The following is a 17,996-nucleotide window of genomic DNA, read 5'->3' on the forward strand; positions in this document are numbered from 1 at the left end:
TCATCACGTTTGCAACTTTCGAGGGGTGAAGTGTCCCGTGAAGGCGTGCCTTATTCTGATGTTCAAAAGTCACTTCCGTTGTGATGGTTACTTTAGAAACTGCAGCTGCTTTTCCCATTAGATGGCTGCCTGGTCTCCCGTTTCAAATATGGGAGGAGGGGGGATGGTGAAAGGGACTGGCTGGGGGAGAGCAGCCATTGAGAGGGTGCATGGGGGGGTAGCAGGTGCATAGGGGAGAAGGGCAAGCGGGAGAGGGGGAGAAGGGGGAGAGGGAGGAAGAGAAGGGGAGGGGTGAGGGGGATGGGAGAGAGGGGGATGGGAGAGAGTGCGGAGAGGGGCGGATGGGGGAGAGTGCGGAGAGGGGCGGATGGGGGAGAGTGCGGAGAGGGGCGAATGGGGGAGAGTGCGGAGAGGGGCAGGAGAGAGAGGGCAGAGAATAAATAAGGGGGAGAGTGGGAGTGGGGGAGAGGGTAGAGGTAGGAGAGGGCAGGGGCAGGGGGAGAAAGGGGTGGATGGGGAGAGGGTAGAGGTAGGAGAGGGCAGGGGCAGGGGGAGAAAGGGGTGGATGGGGAGAGGGAGGAGGGAGGCCGATGGGGAGAGGGAGGTGAGGAGCGGACGGGAGAGAGTGGCGGGGGGTGCGGAGTAGCCAGGGGTGAGTGACGGGGGCGGGAGGGGCGAGAGTGGCCGGGGGGGGGAGAGTGGCGGGTCGGCAGAGTGACGGTGGGCCGGGGGGGAGTGACGTGGGGGGGGAGTGACGTGGGGGGGAGGAGTGACGTGGGCGTTGCGAGAGTGACTATGGGGGGTGCGAGAGTGACTATGGGGGGAGTGGCTGGAGGAGAGGGTGAGAGGGATTTTTTTTTAGGAGCTGCTTCTCCCATCAGATTTTTGAATGGACAATGAACCCATGAACACTATCTCACTATTTTTGCACTACTTATTTGATTTTTAAAATATATATTACTTATTGTAATTTAGTAATTTTGATGAATTTGCTGTACAACAAATTTCACAGCATACATCAGTGACTATCAACCTGATTCTGAATCAATCCACCATCTTCCTCTTCAGCACGTCCATTCTATCACCCTTTCAATATTTGGTAGGTTTCAATGAGATTCCCCTGCTTTCTTCTGAAGTCTAGCAAGTAGGGACCTTCAAATGCTCCGCATATGTTAACCCTTCCATTGCCGTGATCTTTCTCAGAAAACTGTTTGAATAACAATGAAAAGTGCTTGAATAACAATCTGAAATTCTGTTTTTCTTTCCAATGTGGATGACTTCACATTTACCAGCATTGTACATTTGCCAGACCCTTGCCCACTGCCTTAAACTGTCTGTATCTCTCTGCAAATTCTCCACATCTTCTGCACAATTTGTATTTGCACTTGAGTAACACACAAAAATGCTGGAGGAATTCAGCAGATCAAGCAACATCTATGGCAAGTAATAAAATGATGTCTCATGCCCAAACCCTTCATCAGGACTAGAAGAAAGGGGACAGAAGCCAGAATAAAATGGTGGGTGGAGGGACAGGAGTACAAGTGAAAAGATGAGACCAGGTGAGGGGAATTGAAGTGAGAAGCTAGGAGGTGATAGGTGGAAGATATAAAGGGCTGAAGAAGGAGGAATCTGATTGGAGAGGAGGGTGGACCATGGGAGAAAGGAGAAGGACACTAGAGGGAGGTGATTGGTCCCACCTAACTAATGCATATTGTGCAGTCAGCCAGGGAGAAAGATACAGGGACTGATAAATCCTCAGAACTAACCACAGTGATCTAGAGGCCCCCTTCGAACCAACCCAGTGGAGCGTGGTGCCCCGTCATGTTACGCTTGCCTCTGACACTGTACTCTACTCCCTCCAGCATACTGGGGTCCTCTCTCTCTCCCCACACTCACCTCTTCAATGGGCATCTCCTGAACCTCCTCCAGGAACTGCCTCTGTACGCCGACCACAAAGGGGGTGGGGGAGCATACTGTGTCCAGCATCACCTTGGGCAGCACTGGGATGTAGGTGTGTTGCCAGGTGAAGGGGTAGAGTAGGGCGGCCAGTCCATGGATGCACTGTGACAGGGTGCTGTGGGCAGAGCAGGGACAGAGATCACCATCAGTCAAAGGCTGGGTCCAAGTTCAAAGTTCTTATCAAAGTACATACACTCAGTGGCTACTTTATTACGGGAATGGAACCCAGTGTGGTCTTCTGCTGCTAGTTCAAGGTTCGATGTGTTGTGCATTCAGAAATGCTCTTCTGCACGCTGCTGTGCTGTCACCTTCCTGTCAACTTGAACCAGTCTGACCATTCTCCTCTGACCTTGCTCATTAAGGCAATTTCACCCACAGAACTGTGGCTCCCCGAATATTTTTTGATTTTCGCACCATTCTCTGTAAACCCTAGAGACTGTTGTGCATGAAAACCCCAGGAGGTCAGCAGTTTCTGAGATACTCAAACCAGCCCATCTGACATCAACAATCATCCACGGTCAAAATCACCTGGATCACATTTTTTCCCAATTCTGATGTTTGGTCTGAAGAACAACTGAACCTCTTGACCATGTCTGGATGCTCTATGCATTGAGTTGCTGCCACGTGATTGGCTGATTAGATATTTGCATTAACAGATATATAGGTGTATCTAATAAAATGGCCACTGACTGTATGTGCCTGTGATGCTACTGCAAGTTTTCTTTTTTTTTGTACTGTATCTCACCGTACATGACCATAAACTTGATAAAGAGATTTTCCCTTGCTCTATCAAACCCTCTCCCATGTCTTCCATTGCTGACAACTAACTCACTTTCCCTCTTTCCCAAAGCAACAAAATGCAGGTCACACAAAATGAGATGTCAGGGGTATTTTTTTTTTACTCAGAGTGGTGAGTGCTTGGAATGGGCTGTTGGCAATGGTGGTGGAGGCGGATACGATAGGGTCTTTTAAGATACTTTTGGATAGGTACATGGAGCTCAGAAAAATAGAGGGCTATAGGTAAGCCTAGTAATTTCTAAGGTAGGAACATGTTTGGCACAACTTTGTGGGCCGAAGGGCCTGTATTGTGCTGTAGGTTTTCTGTGTTTCTATGTCAGGCAGGATCTATGGAAATGAATAAACAGTCAACATTTTGGGCTGAGGACATTGAGGCCTCCCGTTCTCACCAATTTTTACAGGAGCTCCATTGAGAGTGTCCTGACCAGCTATATCACTATCTGGTTTGAGAATTGCAAAGCATCTGACCATAATTCTTGGGATCCAAGTACATAGCTCCTTGAAAGAGGCTACACAGGTCAATAAAGTGGTTAAGAAGGCTTATGGAATTCTTGCTTTTATTAGTTGAGGTATTGAGTTCAAAAGTCAGGAGGTTATGTTGCAACTTTATAAAATCCTGGTTAAGCCATGTCAGGAGTATTGTGTACAGTTCTGGTTGCCCCACTACAGGAAGGATGTTGAGGCTTTGGGGAGGGTGCAGAGGTGGTTTACCAGGGTATGTGCTATCATGAGAGGCTGGACAAAGTGGGATTCTCTTCTTTGGAGCAGTGGAGGCTGAGGGGAGATATGATAGAGGTTTATAAAATTATGAGAGGCATAGATAGAGTAGAGAGGGAGTATCTGTTTCCCAGGGTAGAAATATCTAATACCAGAGGGCATTGAAGGTGGTGATGGTGGGGAGTGTTTAGGTTTGAAGGGCATGTGACAGGTAAGTTTTTTGCTGAGTGGTGGATGCCTGGAATGCACTGCCTGGTATGGTGGTGGAGGCAAATACATTAGAAACCTTTAAGAGATGTTTGGATAGGCACATCGATGTGAGGAAGATGGAGGGATACAGACATGGTGTAGGTAGAAGGGATTAGTGTTTGGGTGTTTTTGATTTGCTTTTTAGCTGGTTCGGCACAACATCGTGGGCCAAATGGCCTGTTCCTGTGCTGAATCATTCCATTCCATTCTATTACCCTACAAAGCACTGCAAGGACTACTGAGGATCATCGGGGTCTCGCTTCCATCCAACCGAGATACTTATCAAGATGAATGTCTATGCAGAGTTCTTAGCATTGTCAGTGATTGCTCCTACCCGTCCATCAGTCTCTGACTCCTACCATCAGGCTGGAGGTAGCATCACATTAGGAGGACTGTTAGGATGGGAAACAACCTCTTCCCCCAGATGTAAGACTACTAAACCCCTGCCACAACACAGGTCTCATCACACATGAAGTGCCACTAGTTTTGTTCTGGTTACTTGTTAACTTTTGGCTCAAATGCACCTTATGATAAATGTAATCTTCTGGAATACATTTTATTATTTGTTACTTTATTTGTAGTAATATTGCTGTGTGTTGTGTGTGTGAGTTATTTGTACTGTGTTATGCACCTTGGCCTGGAGGAACATTGTTTCATTTGGCAGTATACATGTGTACAGCTGAATGACAATAAACTTGAACTTCATCAGGACCCTCATTCCCATTTCTGACGACTTGAAATGTTATTTCTGTCTCTGCCTTCTCACTTACAACAATCTTATATGCATTCTTTTTTAAATTTCAGTATTTCTTTGCCATTCAGACTGACAGCTCAATTCAAGAATGTTGTCTGCCTCTGGTCTCTGGTGTCAGAAACCAACCAGCAATCCACAGAACAATTCAAGATTGGTTAATGTCATTTCTGGTACACTAGTGTAAAGGAGAAAAAAGTAATTGTAACTCTGGATCCAACGTAGCATAAAACACACAATGACATAAAGAACATAATTATAATAAAAACACAAGAAATATAAACCTATAAAGTAGAAAAAAAACCTTTTGGGTGACCAGCCGGCTACAGGTATTGATTTTAACCGACATTTTGATGACAAACTTTGCCATCTTCATCAGGGATGATATCTGGGCACATGTAGTCTGGTGGTATTTACAGTGATGCTAGAAAGTTTGTGAACCCTTTAAAATTTTCTCTATTTCTGCATAAATTATCTAAAATGTGATCTGATCTTCACATAAGTCCTAAAACTAGATAAAGTGAACCCAATTAAATAAATAACAAAAACATTATATGTGTTCATTTATTTATTGAGAAAAATGATTCAATATTACATGTATTTGTTGGAAAAAGTACGTGAACCCTTACTTTCAGTAACTGGTATAACTGGTACAGCAATAACTTCAGCCAAACATTTCCAGTAACTGTTGATCAGTCCCACACATCGGCTTGGAGGAATTTTAGATCATTCCTCCATACAAAACTGTTTCAGTTCATCAATATTTCTGGAACACCTTGCATGAACAGCCCTCTTCAGGTCATCCACAGCATCTCAGTTGGGTTAAGATCTGGACTCTGACTTGGCTATTTCAAAACATGAATTTTCTTCTTCTTAAACCATTCTGCTGTTGATTTACTCTTGTGTTTCAGATTATTGTCTTGTTGCATCATCCAACTTCTACTAAGCTTCAGATGACAGTCACTACCCTGACATTCTCCTGTAAAATGTCTTGATACAATTTTGAATTCATTGTTCCTTCAATGATTGCAAGCCATCCAGGCCTGAGGTAGCAAAGCAGCCCCAGACCATGATGCTTCACAGTTGAAATGAGGTCTTAGCATTGGTGTATAGTGCCCTTTTTCCTCTAAACATAGCAGTGGGCATTTCTGTCCTATCTGTTCTGTCATTGTCCCAGAAGTGTTGTGGAGCATCCAGGTGGTCTTGCAAACTTGAGACTTACAGCAATATTTTTTTTTTGGAGAGTACTGGTTTCCTCCGTGGTGTCCTTCCACGAATGCCATTATATAGTGGAGACATGAACAGAGACTTTAGAAAGTCCTAGAGATTTCTGCAGGTCTTCTGCTGTTACCCTTAGGTTCATTTTCACTTCCTTCAGCATTGCACGGTGTGATCTTTGCAGGACATCCATTCCTAGGGAGAGTAGCAACAGTACTGAATTTTCTCCATTTGTAGACAATATCTCTTACTGTGGACTGTTGAACAGTCAAGTCTTTAAAAATGCTCTTGTAGCCTTTTCCAGATTCATGCATCTCTACAATTCTTCTAAGGTTCTCTGAAAGTTGTTTTGATTGAGACACGGTGAAAATAAAGAGATCTTTCTTGAGAAGCACTGTCAGCTTCCTGAGAAGCTGTCAGTAACCTGACTGTGTCTTTTTTTTAAATATAGGGCAGGGCATCTCTACAACCCACACCTCCAAACTCATCTCATTGATTGGAACACCTGACCCCAAATATCTTTTGTAGAAGGCATTACCCCAGAGGTTCACATACCTTTGTGAACCTAGACTGTGATTGTTTAAATGCTGTACACAATAATGATGAGAAGTAGTACAATTGTTTGTGTATTTTAGTTTAGGCAGATTATGTTTGTCTTTTACTGTAACTTCGATGAAGATCAGACCACATTTTGAGTAATTAATGCAGAAAACCAGGTTTGTGAGCAAAGGGCTCACAAACTTTTTCTTGCAACTGTATACCCCTGTTGTCTGTCCCTCCTGATTGGCTAGTCCTCATCCAATCAGGTTTCTGCTGTCACGCCTTGTTTAAAATCGAATTCCAGCTCTTACTTAGAGTGAGACTTTCATCTTTGTTAAAATTCTTTTCCCGTAGTTTCATTTCAATGGCTTCCTTCACCAGGCCAATGGAAAGACCAGGAAACCTAACAACAAGAAAGAAGCCATTGCTATTTTCAATGTTTCCAGAAGGATCACCAGGATCCCGAAGAAAATACCAGATTAATACCATCCACAAATCAGTAAGGAAGCTCAAATTACAGTTTATGTGGGCCAAAGATGACCTGGGACTCTGGTTGGCTGGTGTGTACAAGAATCCCTGTGAATGTGGATCAGCGTATATCAGCCAGACGGGACACACGGTGGAAACCCGCATCAAGGAGCACAGGTGCTGTATCAGTTTGGGTTACCCAGAGAAATCAGCGGTAGCAGAACATTGAATTCACAATAGCCATAGGACTGACTTTGGCACAGAACTACTGTGCCATGCCAATGGTTTCTGGGACCGCCTGGTGAAGGAAGCAGTGAAATTAAACTAGAGGAGAAGAATTTTAAACAAAGACAATGTTGTAAACAAGGTGGGAGAGTGGAAACTTGATTGGATGAGGACGGACAACGGGAGTACAAATACCATCAGATTAGACACGCCCAGGCATCATCCCTGATGAAGATGGCAGAGTTTGTCATCGAAACGTCAGTTATAATCGATACCTGTACCCGGCTGGAAGCCCAGAAGAGTTTATTCATCATATACAATGGGAAAGTACTAGATCCTTTTTCACGTCAGATAGCTTATATTCATAGCCATGCACCTGTGCTGTGTTCTGCTTACCATAGCAACTAGTCACATGAATGGTGGAATAAGTCATGTCTTCATGCTTTGTAGGAGCTGGGGGCCAGTGGATGACATATCTTCTGCTGACTGCTCAATCATGCTTAGCTTACACTTTAGTTTCATCGCTTCAAGATCGTATGTTTGCTTTTGCAAGTAAAAAATTTCTGAGTACGCAGCTTGGGCTTTTGGAGCAATCATTACAGGAGTGAGGGTGCGTCTTGCAAGTAGTACAAATCCATAGGATCACTGGCAGCGGCAATTGCTTTGGTTCGACCATTACATTTTACATTTGAGGAAGAAATGTGTGTGAGCCATGAGCTTGAGCTCCAAGGGCTACTTCAGGGTGCTCATTCTCAGCCCGCACCAAGGAGGTACTCTGAACCTCTCCCATATCCAACAGTATGAGCACACTGACTTACAGTTTGATGACACGTGTTTCAGGTCTAAATGCTGCACTGGAGGCCTTAGGGATGCAAAAGGAAATAACAAGCACGGTGATGCAATAACATATTACATCTTTGCATAAAGAGAGACTCAAATCTTCAACGGCGATCCCCAGCATCATTCGTTTATGAGGGCTTTCAAGAGTAGCATTGAAGACAAGACTGACAAATATGGTGACCGTATTTTCTTGAACAGTTAACCTGGAGAGTTTGTCACAAGTTGCCAGTGGGCTGATCCAGAGGAAGGATATCAAGAGACCCAAGCCTTAAGGAATATTTCGGTGATGAGAACAAAATTGCTGCGGCCTACATGGAAAAGGCTCTTTCTTGGACACATATTAAATTGCTTCAAGATTACAGGCTTTTTCTTAGAAGTTGTTGCAATGCTATGGAAGACGTGCAGGTCATGTGAGTTGGACATGCTTGCTAATATGAGGATTGTTGTAAATAAGTTGCCCAAACTTTGGGAAAAATGGAGATCGTCAGTCTAAAAACTGCCAGAAAGGCACAACTGCAAGGTTACTTTCACTGTCATTGTTGATTTTATTGAAAGCCAAGCAAAGATTGCAATTCACCCAGTGTTTGGAAAAAAATACAATGCTACATCACCAGCAGTAAGTGAAGATGTGAACCAAACTGGGTCACAAACTCGCTCTCAAGCTAAAGGAAGCAGCTTTACCACTACCGTGGCTACTTTTGAAAGTGAATGTAAAACTGAGTGTGGAACTGAAAAGACTGCAGATTCAAAAGCAGCTGTGAATGAAGCAAACACAGCAGCGAGTACTGCTTTAGCATCGAATGCCCTTAGGGGGGCTGGTGATCATGATTGTAAACTTCCTACGCTTCCAGTTTGGGTGAAGTCGAAGAAGAGTAACAGGACAGTGGTTATTCATACTTACCCCGATCAAGGAAGTACAGCAGTGTTCTGCACAGAGAGCCTCATAAGCAAGCTCAACCTGACAGGAAAAGGAACACTCATTCAATTACGCATGATAGATCCTGAAAAGGTCGTGAGCAGCTATGCTGTTTCAGGATTGGAAGTGGCTGGCTTAGATAGTGAACAGTATTGTGAACTGCCTAACATCTATACACAGGAACGTATGCCTGTCTACAAAGGGAACATTCCTCATCAGAGATCTTCAGGAGTGGTCTCACCTGAACCATATCAATTTGCTGGAAATTGAGCTGGTGATGGGGGTGAATGTGTCTGAGGCTACGTCCACACTACGCCGGATAATTTTGAAAACGCCGGTTTCGAGTAAAAACGACAGGCGCCCACACTAAGCGTTCTTCAAAATAACTCCGTCCACATTAGACGGATAATTGGGCGAATCTCCTCCAACTGGGCACGCGCAGGACACACATAAAACAAGTGAAGAGGAAACGGGATACTTGGCGTGCGTTTGTCCAGTTACAGAGTAGAAAAACTTAAAAGGACTTGCTCTTGGCTCTCGCGCAGGAGGACTTAAAACTAAAAAACCAAATACTGGAGCGTATGGAGGCAACCGACAGGGAGATCACGGACAGTGTGACCCAGCTGACGACGAACATTGGAAAACTGACTAACTCTGTTGCATTAATAAAGCACTTTGTTAAATGTATAAAACGTCTGCAACAGTGTTATCTTGTATTTCCATACAATGTTACATTAGGCTGTTACACATCTATTGTCAGAGAAGTACTTGCATAAATAGGTGAACCACCTTCATACAAGCAAGGACAAGCAAGGAGGTTACCAGGAAAGTGGATGAAGGGAAGGTAGTGGATATTGTCTACATGGACTTCAGTAAGGCCTTTGACAAGGTCCCGCATGGGAGGTTAGTTAGGAAAATTCAGTCGCTAGGTATACATGGAGAGGTGGTAAATTGGATTAGACATTGGCTCAATGGAAGAAGCCAGAGAGTGGTGGTAGAGAATTGCTTCTCTGAGTGGAGGCCTGTGACTAGTGGTGTGCCACAGGGATCAGTGCTGGGTCCATTGTTATTTGTCATCTATATCAATGATCTGGATGATAATGTGGTAAATTGGATCAGCAAGTTTGCTGATGATACAAAGATTGGAGGTGTAGTAGACAGTGAGGAAGGTTTTCAGAGCCTGCAGAGGGACTTGGACCAGCTGGAAAAATGGGTTGAAAAATGGCAGATGGAGTTTAATACTGACAAGTGTGAGGTATTGCACGTTGGAAGGACAAACCAAGGTAGAACATACAGGGTTAATGGTTAGGCACTGAGGAGTGCAGTGGAACAGAGGGATCTGGGAATACAGATACAAAATTCCCTAAAAGTGGAGTCACAGGTAGATAGGGTCATAAAGAGAGCTTTTGGTACATTGCCTTTATTAATCGAAGTATTGAGTATAAGAGCTGGAATGTTATGATGAGGTTGTATAAGGCATTGGTGAGGCCAAATCTGGAGTATTGTGTTCAGTTTTGGTCACCAAATTACAGGAAGGATATAAATAAGGTTGAAAGAGTGCAGAGAAGGTTTACAAGGATGTTGCCGGGACTTGAGAAACTCAGTTACAGAGAAAGGTTGAATAGGTTAGGACTTTATTCCCTGGAGCGTAGAAGAATGAGGGGAGATTTGATAGAATTATGATGGGTATAGATAGAGTGAATGCAAGCAGGCTTTTTCCACTGAGGCAAGGGGATAAAAAAACCAGAGGACATGGGTTAAGGGTGAGGGGGGAAAAGTTTAAAGGGAACATTAGGGCGGGCTTCTTCACACAGAGAGTGGTGGGAGTATGGAATGAGCTGCCAGACGAGGTGGTAAATGCGGGTTCTTTTTTAACATTTAAGAATAAATTGGACAGATACATGGATGGATATGTATGGAGGGATATGGTCCGTGTGCAGGTCAGTGGGACTAGGCAGAAAATGGTTCGGCACAGCCAAGAAGGGCCAAAGGGCCTGTTTCTGTGCTGTAGTTTCTATGGACAGAAAATAGGGCAAAGTGAGTATATGTATTTATTCAGTAAGCTATGGGTCAAAGTATTTGGTGAGTACATTTCTAACCCTTCTGGCTTCAGTCTCGTTGCAGTCTGTTCTGAAATTGTTAGGTGGTTGCGTCCAAGAAAACAATGAACACCTGTTCTGGCACGTCATGACAGCGTTTTTAAATAGTCAAAGAAGCTCACTTTACAATTTAACTCTCACGCCGTTCACATCGACTGCGCGTCATAACAGCTTGCGCAGCACCAAGCAGAAGCAGAGAAAGCATTGTTGTTGTGGTGTTGTCATGACAGCATTTTTAAATCTCTCCGGTTACCCTGTACACACTACAACGGATATTGGGTGTTTTCAGATTTATTCACTATGCAGATCGTTTCTGAAAATCTCCGTTTTCGGGGGATGAAAATGCCGTTTTAGTGTGGACAGAAGGTCAAAACGAAGAGAAAAAGCTTCGTTTTCAAAATTATCCGGCGTAGCGTGGACGTATCCTGAGGCTTTGGAGCTGTTGCAAGTGATTTGCATTGTTAATGATGGACCCTATTCAATCAGAACAATGTAGGGTTGGACTGTTTACAGACTATTGAAAGGAGATTGTGATGGTGGCCAGAGCTGACAGTTAACGGGGTTTCAGTCTTGTGCTTGGATGAGCTTTGGCAGCAGAAATTCAAGACAGATTTTCCTGAATACAGTCAGGATGAACAACCTGATTTGGCAGAAGATCTTAATCCAGGATGGTCTGCTTACCAAACGAGGACATTTGTGTAAATGTTGAGATTTCATGTCTCCTGTGTCTTAGTAGTATGTAGCTGTAATTACTCAAGCACTATAATTAGGGGGCAGGAAAGCAGGAGCCACACATCTGTATCTATCTGTAATCATTACAGGAACCACAAATCTGCATCTATCTGTAATCTTTACAGGAATGCAGGAGCCACACATTTGTATCTATCTGTAATCATTACAGGAATGCAGGAGCCACACATCTGTATCTATCTGTAACAATTGCAGGAGCCACACTTCTGTATCTATCTGTAATCACTTCAGAAATGAAGGCACACCATGCAAGTAGAACAAATCCATAGGGCTGCCAGCAGTGGCAATTCTTTTGGTTTTGGTAGTTTGGCTGCTACACACAGATTGACTATGTCCATAAAGTGATACTTGGCTGTACATAAGGTGACTGACGGGAAATAATAAAGCAGTGATGGAGTTCGAGGGTGGAGGTATTGATCAGCGATACCGCTTGGGGCAAAGTAACTGTTTTTGACAATTGTCACATACCCTCCTCCCTGATGGGAGTGGGACAAACAGTCCATGGGTGGCATTCTTCATCATGTTACTGGCCCTGTTCTCACCTGGCCTCATCTATCACCTGTCAGCTTGTATTCCCTGCCCTCCTACCCATCTTCTTCTGACTTCTGCCCCTTTCTTTCTCACTCCTTTCTTTTCTCCTACCTGCCCAAGAACCTGCCTCCTCTTTCCATGATCCATTCTCCTCTCCTATCAGATTCCTCCTTCTTCATCCCTTTACCTCTTCCACCTATCACCTCCCAGCTTCTTCTTTCATCTGCCCTCCCCCACCCAACCACCCTCCCCCTCACCTGATTTCACCCATCATCTGCCAACTTGTACTCCTCCCCCTCGCACCCTCCTCCTTATTCTGGCTTCTGCCCCATTCCAAACACAGGTAGGAGGAACAACACCTCATATTCCATCTGGGTGGCCTCCAACCTAAGTGGGTGACATGAACAGCTACTTATCTAGCTTCTGGTAATTTGTTCACCCCTCCCTCCTCCTCTCTTTTTCCATTCACTATTCTGGTTCACCATTTACTTCTCATCTACCTATCTTCTTTTCATGTTCCCTTTCTCCAGTGCTCCTCTTCCTGTCTTATCAGATTCCTTCTTCTTTAGCCCATTACCTCTTCCACCAATCATCTCCCAGCTTCTGACTTCATCACACACATTCACTTGCAGACATGTAGACACTTGCATGCATGTACTCATAAGACACGCTCACATAGACACACGCTCACATACAGATGTACACAGAGACACACCCACACAGACACACTCACGCACACTCTCACACAGACACAGACGTACACAAAGACACACAGAGACACATGCACACACACGCACTCAGACACACACACACTCACACAGACACATGCTCACACACACACACAGACGTAGAGACACACACAGACACACGCTCACACACACATACACACTCACATACACAGACGAACACAGACACACTCACACAGACGTACACAGACACACAGACACACGCACACATACAGATGCACACACACACACACTCACAGACACACACGCATACACACACACATACACACACCCTATTGCTAGAGTCGTGCTCATGCCTTGTGCTAGATTTTGTTCCTGTTTGTGTACCTGAGCTCCTCAGCCAGGAAGATCACCCTCCTCTCGAGCAGCATTGAGGCAAAGATGTCAATGATGTGTTTCTCTGATAAGTATTTGAAAAGTGACGCAAAGTCCACGTGTTCGAGGCGGGAATCCGACGGCCGTGTCAGTTCAATGATCTGAGGAGGAACAGAGGAACAAGACCTATAAGACATAGGAGCAGAATCAGGCCATTCTGCCCATTGAGACTGCTTCGCCATTCTATCATGGCTGACTTAGTATCCCCCTCAACCCATTTTTCCTGCCTACTCCCCATAACCTTTGATGCCCTGACTTCTCAAGAACCTATCAACCTCCACTTTAAATACACCCAATGACTTGACCTCCACAGCTGCTTATAGCAATAAATTCCACAGATTTACCACCCTCCGGCAAAAGAAATCTCTCCTCATCTCTGTTCTGGAGGATTGGAGGGTTGCGGATGTTATTCCTTTATTCAAGAAAGGGAGTAGAGATAGCCCAGGAAATTATAGATCAGTGAGTCTTACCTTAGTGGTTGGCAAGTTGATGGACAAGATTCTGAGAGGCAGGATTTATGAACATTTGGAGAGGTATAATATGATTAGGAATAGTCAGCATGGCTTTGTCAAGGGCAGGTTGTGCCTTACTTGCCTGATTGAATTTTTTGAGGATATGACTAAACACATTGATGAAGGAAGAGCAGTAGATGTAGTGTATATGGATTTCAGCAAGGCATTTGATAAGGTACCCCATGCAAGGCTTATTGAGAAAGTAAGGAGGCATGGGATCCAAGGGGCCATTGCTTTGTGGATCCAAAACTGGCTTGCCCACAGAAGGCAAAGAGTGGTTGTAGATGGTCATATTCTGCATGGAGGTCGGTCACCAGTGATGTGCCTCAGGGATTTGTTCTGGGACCCTTACTCTTCGTGATTTTTATAAATGACCTGGATGAGGAAGTGGAGGGATGGGTTCGTAAGTTTGCTGATGACACAAAGGTTGGAGGTGTTGTGGATAGTGTGGAGGGCTGTCAGAGGTTACAGCGGGACATTGATAGGATGCAAAACTGGGCTGAGAAGTGGCAGATGGAGTTCAACCCAGATAAGTGTGAAGTGGTTCATTTTGGTAGGTCAAATATGATGGCAGAATATAGTATTAATGGTAAGACACATTCGTGATCCAGTGTGGAGGATCAGAGGGATCTTGGGGTCTGAGTCCATAGGACGCTCAAAGCAGCTGCGCAGGTTGACTCTGTGGTTAAGAAGGCATACGGTGTATTGGCCTTCATCAATCGTGGAATTTAATTTAGGAGCTGAGAGGTAATGATGCAGCTATATAGGACCCTGGTCGGACCCCACTTGGAGTACTGTGCTCAGTTCTGGTCGCCTCACTACAGGAAGCATGTGGAAGCCATAGAAAGAGATTTACAAGGATGTTGCCTGGATTGGGGAGCGTGCCTTATGAGAATAGGTTGAGTGAACTCGGCCTTTTCTCCTTGGAACGACGGAGGATGAGTAGTGACCTGATGGTGGTGTATAAGATGATAAGAGGCATTGATCGTGTGGATAGTCAGAAGCTTTTTCCCAGGGCTGAAATGGTTGCAAGAAGAGGACACAGGTTTAAGGTGCTGGGGAGTAGGTACAGAGGAGATGTCAGGGGTAAGTTTTTTACTCAGGGAGTGGTGAGTGCGTGGAATGGGCTGCCGGCAACGGTGGACACGATAGCGTCTTTTAAGAGACTTTTGGATAGGCACATGGAGCTTAGAAAAATAGAGGGCTATAGGTAAGCCTAGTAATTTCTAAGGTAGGGACATGTTCAGCACAAATTTGTGAGCCGAAGGGCCTGCATTGTGCTGTAGCTTTTCCATGTTTCTATGTTTCTAAAAAGACATCCTTCTATTCTGTGTTGTGCCCTCTGGTCCGAGACTCCCCTATCATACAAAACATCCTCTCCACATCCACTCTATCTAGGCCTTTCAATATTCGATAGGTTTCAATGAGATTAAAACCATTGTTCTAAATTTCAGTGAGTAAAGGCCCAGAGCCATCAAACACTCCTCATACATGAACCTTTTCATGCTCAGAATAATTCCCGTTGACCTCCTCTGGATTCTCTCCAATGCCAGCACATTCTTACTTAGATGTGAAGCCCAAAAATAATCACAGTACTTAAACTATGGTTTGGCCAATGTTTATAAAACCCCGCATTAGGTCTTTCCTTTTATATTCTAGTCCTCACAAAATGAATGTGAACATTTTGTTTGTTTCCTCACCACCTATTCAACCTGTAGGTTAATCATTACGGAAACCTGCACGACGACTCCCAATTCCCTTTGCACCCCTGATTTGTGAATTTGCTCCCCATTTAGAATATAGTCCATGTCTATATTTGTTCCACCAAGTGTATGGCTATTTATTTCCCTGCACTGTATTCCATGTGCTAGTTGTTTGCCCATTATTCTAGTGTAAGCCCTTCTGCAGACTCCCTGCTTCCTCAAGCCTCCCTGCCCCTCCACCTCTCTTTATCATCCACAATCAGCTGACAGTTGCATCCCCTGCCAAGATGTCGCCTGACCTGCTGAGTTCCTTCAGTGTTCTGTGTGTGCTGTTCTGGATTTCCAGCATCTGCAGAATCTCCTGTCAAATATTAATGTACCTCCATTTCAAATCCCTTTAATGATCTGGTCAAAGCCACCACATTCTGTTAGTTTTACCTTCTTCAGTCTCAGTGACTGGATCTGTATGAGTGTCTGCCTGTAGGTGCACATCCTGACAAGCTGCATCACTGCATGGTACGGAATGACACTGAGGCAGCCAGGAAGGCTCTCCAACAGGCAGTCATAGAGCCCAACTAATCACTGGCAGGCTCCAGACATGTATGCAGAAAGGTGCCGAGAAAGGGCCAGTAACATCATGAAGGATCCCACCTACCCTGCTCATAGACTGTTTGTCCCAGTCCCATCAGGGTGGATGCAACCACTTCAGGATCACCAGACTGAAAAAAAGTTACTTTCCCCAAGCAGTAAGGCTGATCAACACCTCCACCCACCAACCTGGCTCTCTGCACCCAGTAACCCGCCCCTGTGCATCCACTAACTCGCCACCACTACCTCATTATTTTGTCAGTCACTTTATGTACAGACACTCCTGTGCCCAACCTCACTTTATGGACATACAATCTATGTATATAGGCTGTCCTTGATCTTACTGTGATTTTTTTGTGCTGCATCAGATCTGGTGCAACAATTAGCTCATTCTACTTTACACTTTTGTACTGGAAGGGACATTAAACAATCTCAAATTTGAATGTTCGAAACTTTGAGCAGTTCCCCAGAGAAGCTTTCCACTGCACCTGTGGACGTGACAAAGATAAACAAATTTCAATGTCACAATTCTCCAGGGCAGGGCATTCTGGAGGTTCACTCTTCTCCACAACAGGGGATTTCCAGCACCTAAGTTTTAAAGGACTGGCCCCTCAACAGATCACTGGGGGTCTCTCTTCCACCCATCTGAGATATTTATCAGGAGCACCTAACATGTATTGTCAGTGAACCCTCCCCTTGGTCCAACAAACTCTTTGCCCCGTACTTCAGGTAGGAAGTTTGCAGCATTTGAACAAGAACTGTTAGGATGGGAAACAGCTTCCACGGGCCGCAAGACCACGGAACTCTCTGCCACAATCCAGGTCTCACCACGCATGAAGCATCAGTAGTGTTAGGCTGTTTCCTTTGGACTTGTGTGGTAGATACACCACATTATTTGTGGCAATATCACCTTGTGTTGTACGAGAGTTATACGTAATGCATTGTGTGAGAGTTATATGTAATGCATTGTGCACCTCAGTCTGGAGGGACATTTGGCGGACTCAAGTACATGTTCTCCACCTCTCCACCCGTGCCAGGAACAATGTCATACACAACAGACTGGCCCCAGCAAAACAGAGAACAAAAGAAGATTCCTGAGCTCCAGCCTGTGATTAACTCACCTCTGTCCCTGACTCTGGGATGAAGCTCTTCACACGAACGGTCTTCCCAGGGGCAGGGAAAGTGGCTTCTCGTAAGCCTTGCATGAAAGGGTAAATGACAGCCATGCAGATCTGCCTTCGTTTCTCCACCTCGTCCAGGATCTGGGAGTGAGAGTGGGTCCAGTGAGAAACAGGGAGGCCTCCGCACCAATCCGCATTCCCCAAACACACTGTTCACAATGTTCATACCACGGTAATCCCTACACCCACACTCCTCTCCTGTTGTCCTCCTTCACCATCAGCCCTTCCACACCCACACACCCATGCCTGTAGACCCCCCCTAACACCCACACAGACGTGCCTCTAGCCCCCTACACACACCGGGATGTGCCTGTAGCCCCTCTTCACCACACAGATGTGCTTGTAGCCCCCCACACACCCACACGGATATGCCTGTACCCACGCCCTAAACCCACATGGATGTTCCTGTAGCCCCCCACATAGATGTGCCTGTAGCCCCCTCCTACACCCACAATGTTCCTGTAGCCTCTCTACACCCACACGGATGTGCCTGTAGCCCCCCACACACCCACACGGAAGAGCCTGTAGCCACCCCTTCACCCACACGGATATGCCTGTACCCCCACCCTAAACCCACAGTGATGTTCCTGTCGCCCCCCACGTAGATGTGCCTGTAGGCCCCTCCTACACCCACACAGATGTGCCTCTAGTCCCCCCAAACACCCAAACGGATGTGCCTGCAGCCCCCCACCCCCAGACACACATGGCTGTGCCTGTAGCGCCCCCTAAACCCACACGGATGTGCCTGTAGCCCCCACACATCCATGCGGATGTGCCTGTAGTTCCCCACACCCCCACACGGATGTGCCTGTAGCCCCCCCTAGACCCAC

At 45.5% G+C, this 17,996-nt stretch overlaps 1 protein-coding gene across 6 annotated transcripts in view; it reads right to left on the reverse strand.

Annotated features, from left to right (window-relative positions):
• The window catches only part of dennd2da (DENN/MADD domain containing 2Da), a 236,331-nt gene that overhangs the window by 51,229 nt on the left and 167,106 nt on the right, over positions 1-17,996 (reverse strand). For all 6 annotated transcript variants that reach the window (XM_063065682.1, XM_063065683.1, XM_063065680.1 and 3 more), the window contains 3 exons: positions 17,107-17,247; positions 13,135-13,283; positions 1,897-2,074 (listed from right to left, as the gene is read on the reverse strand). In XM_063065682.1, the coding sequence (XP_062921752.1) occupies positions 1,897-2,074; positions 13,135-13,283; positions 17,107-17,247 (468 nt within the window). The remainder of the gene's footprint in view (positions 1-1,896; positions 2,075-13,134; positions 13,284-17,106; positions 17,248-17,996) is intronic.

The sequence above is a fragment of the Mobula hypostoma genome, chromosome 13, assembly GCF_963921235.1.
Source record: "Mobula hypostoma chromosome 13, sMobHyp1.1, whole genome shotgun sequence".
NCBI lineage: Eukaryota > Metazoa > Chordata > Chondrichthyes > Myliobatiformes > Myliobatidae > Mobula > Mobula hypostoma.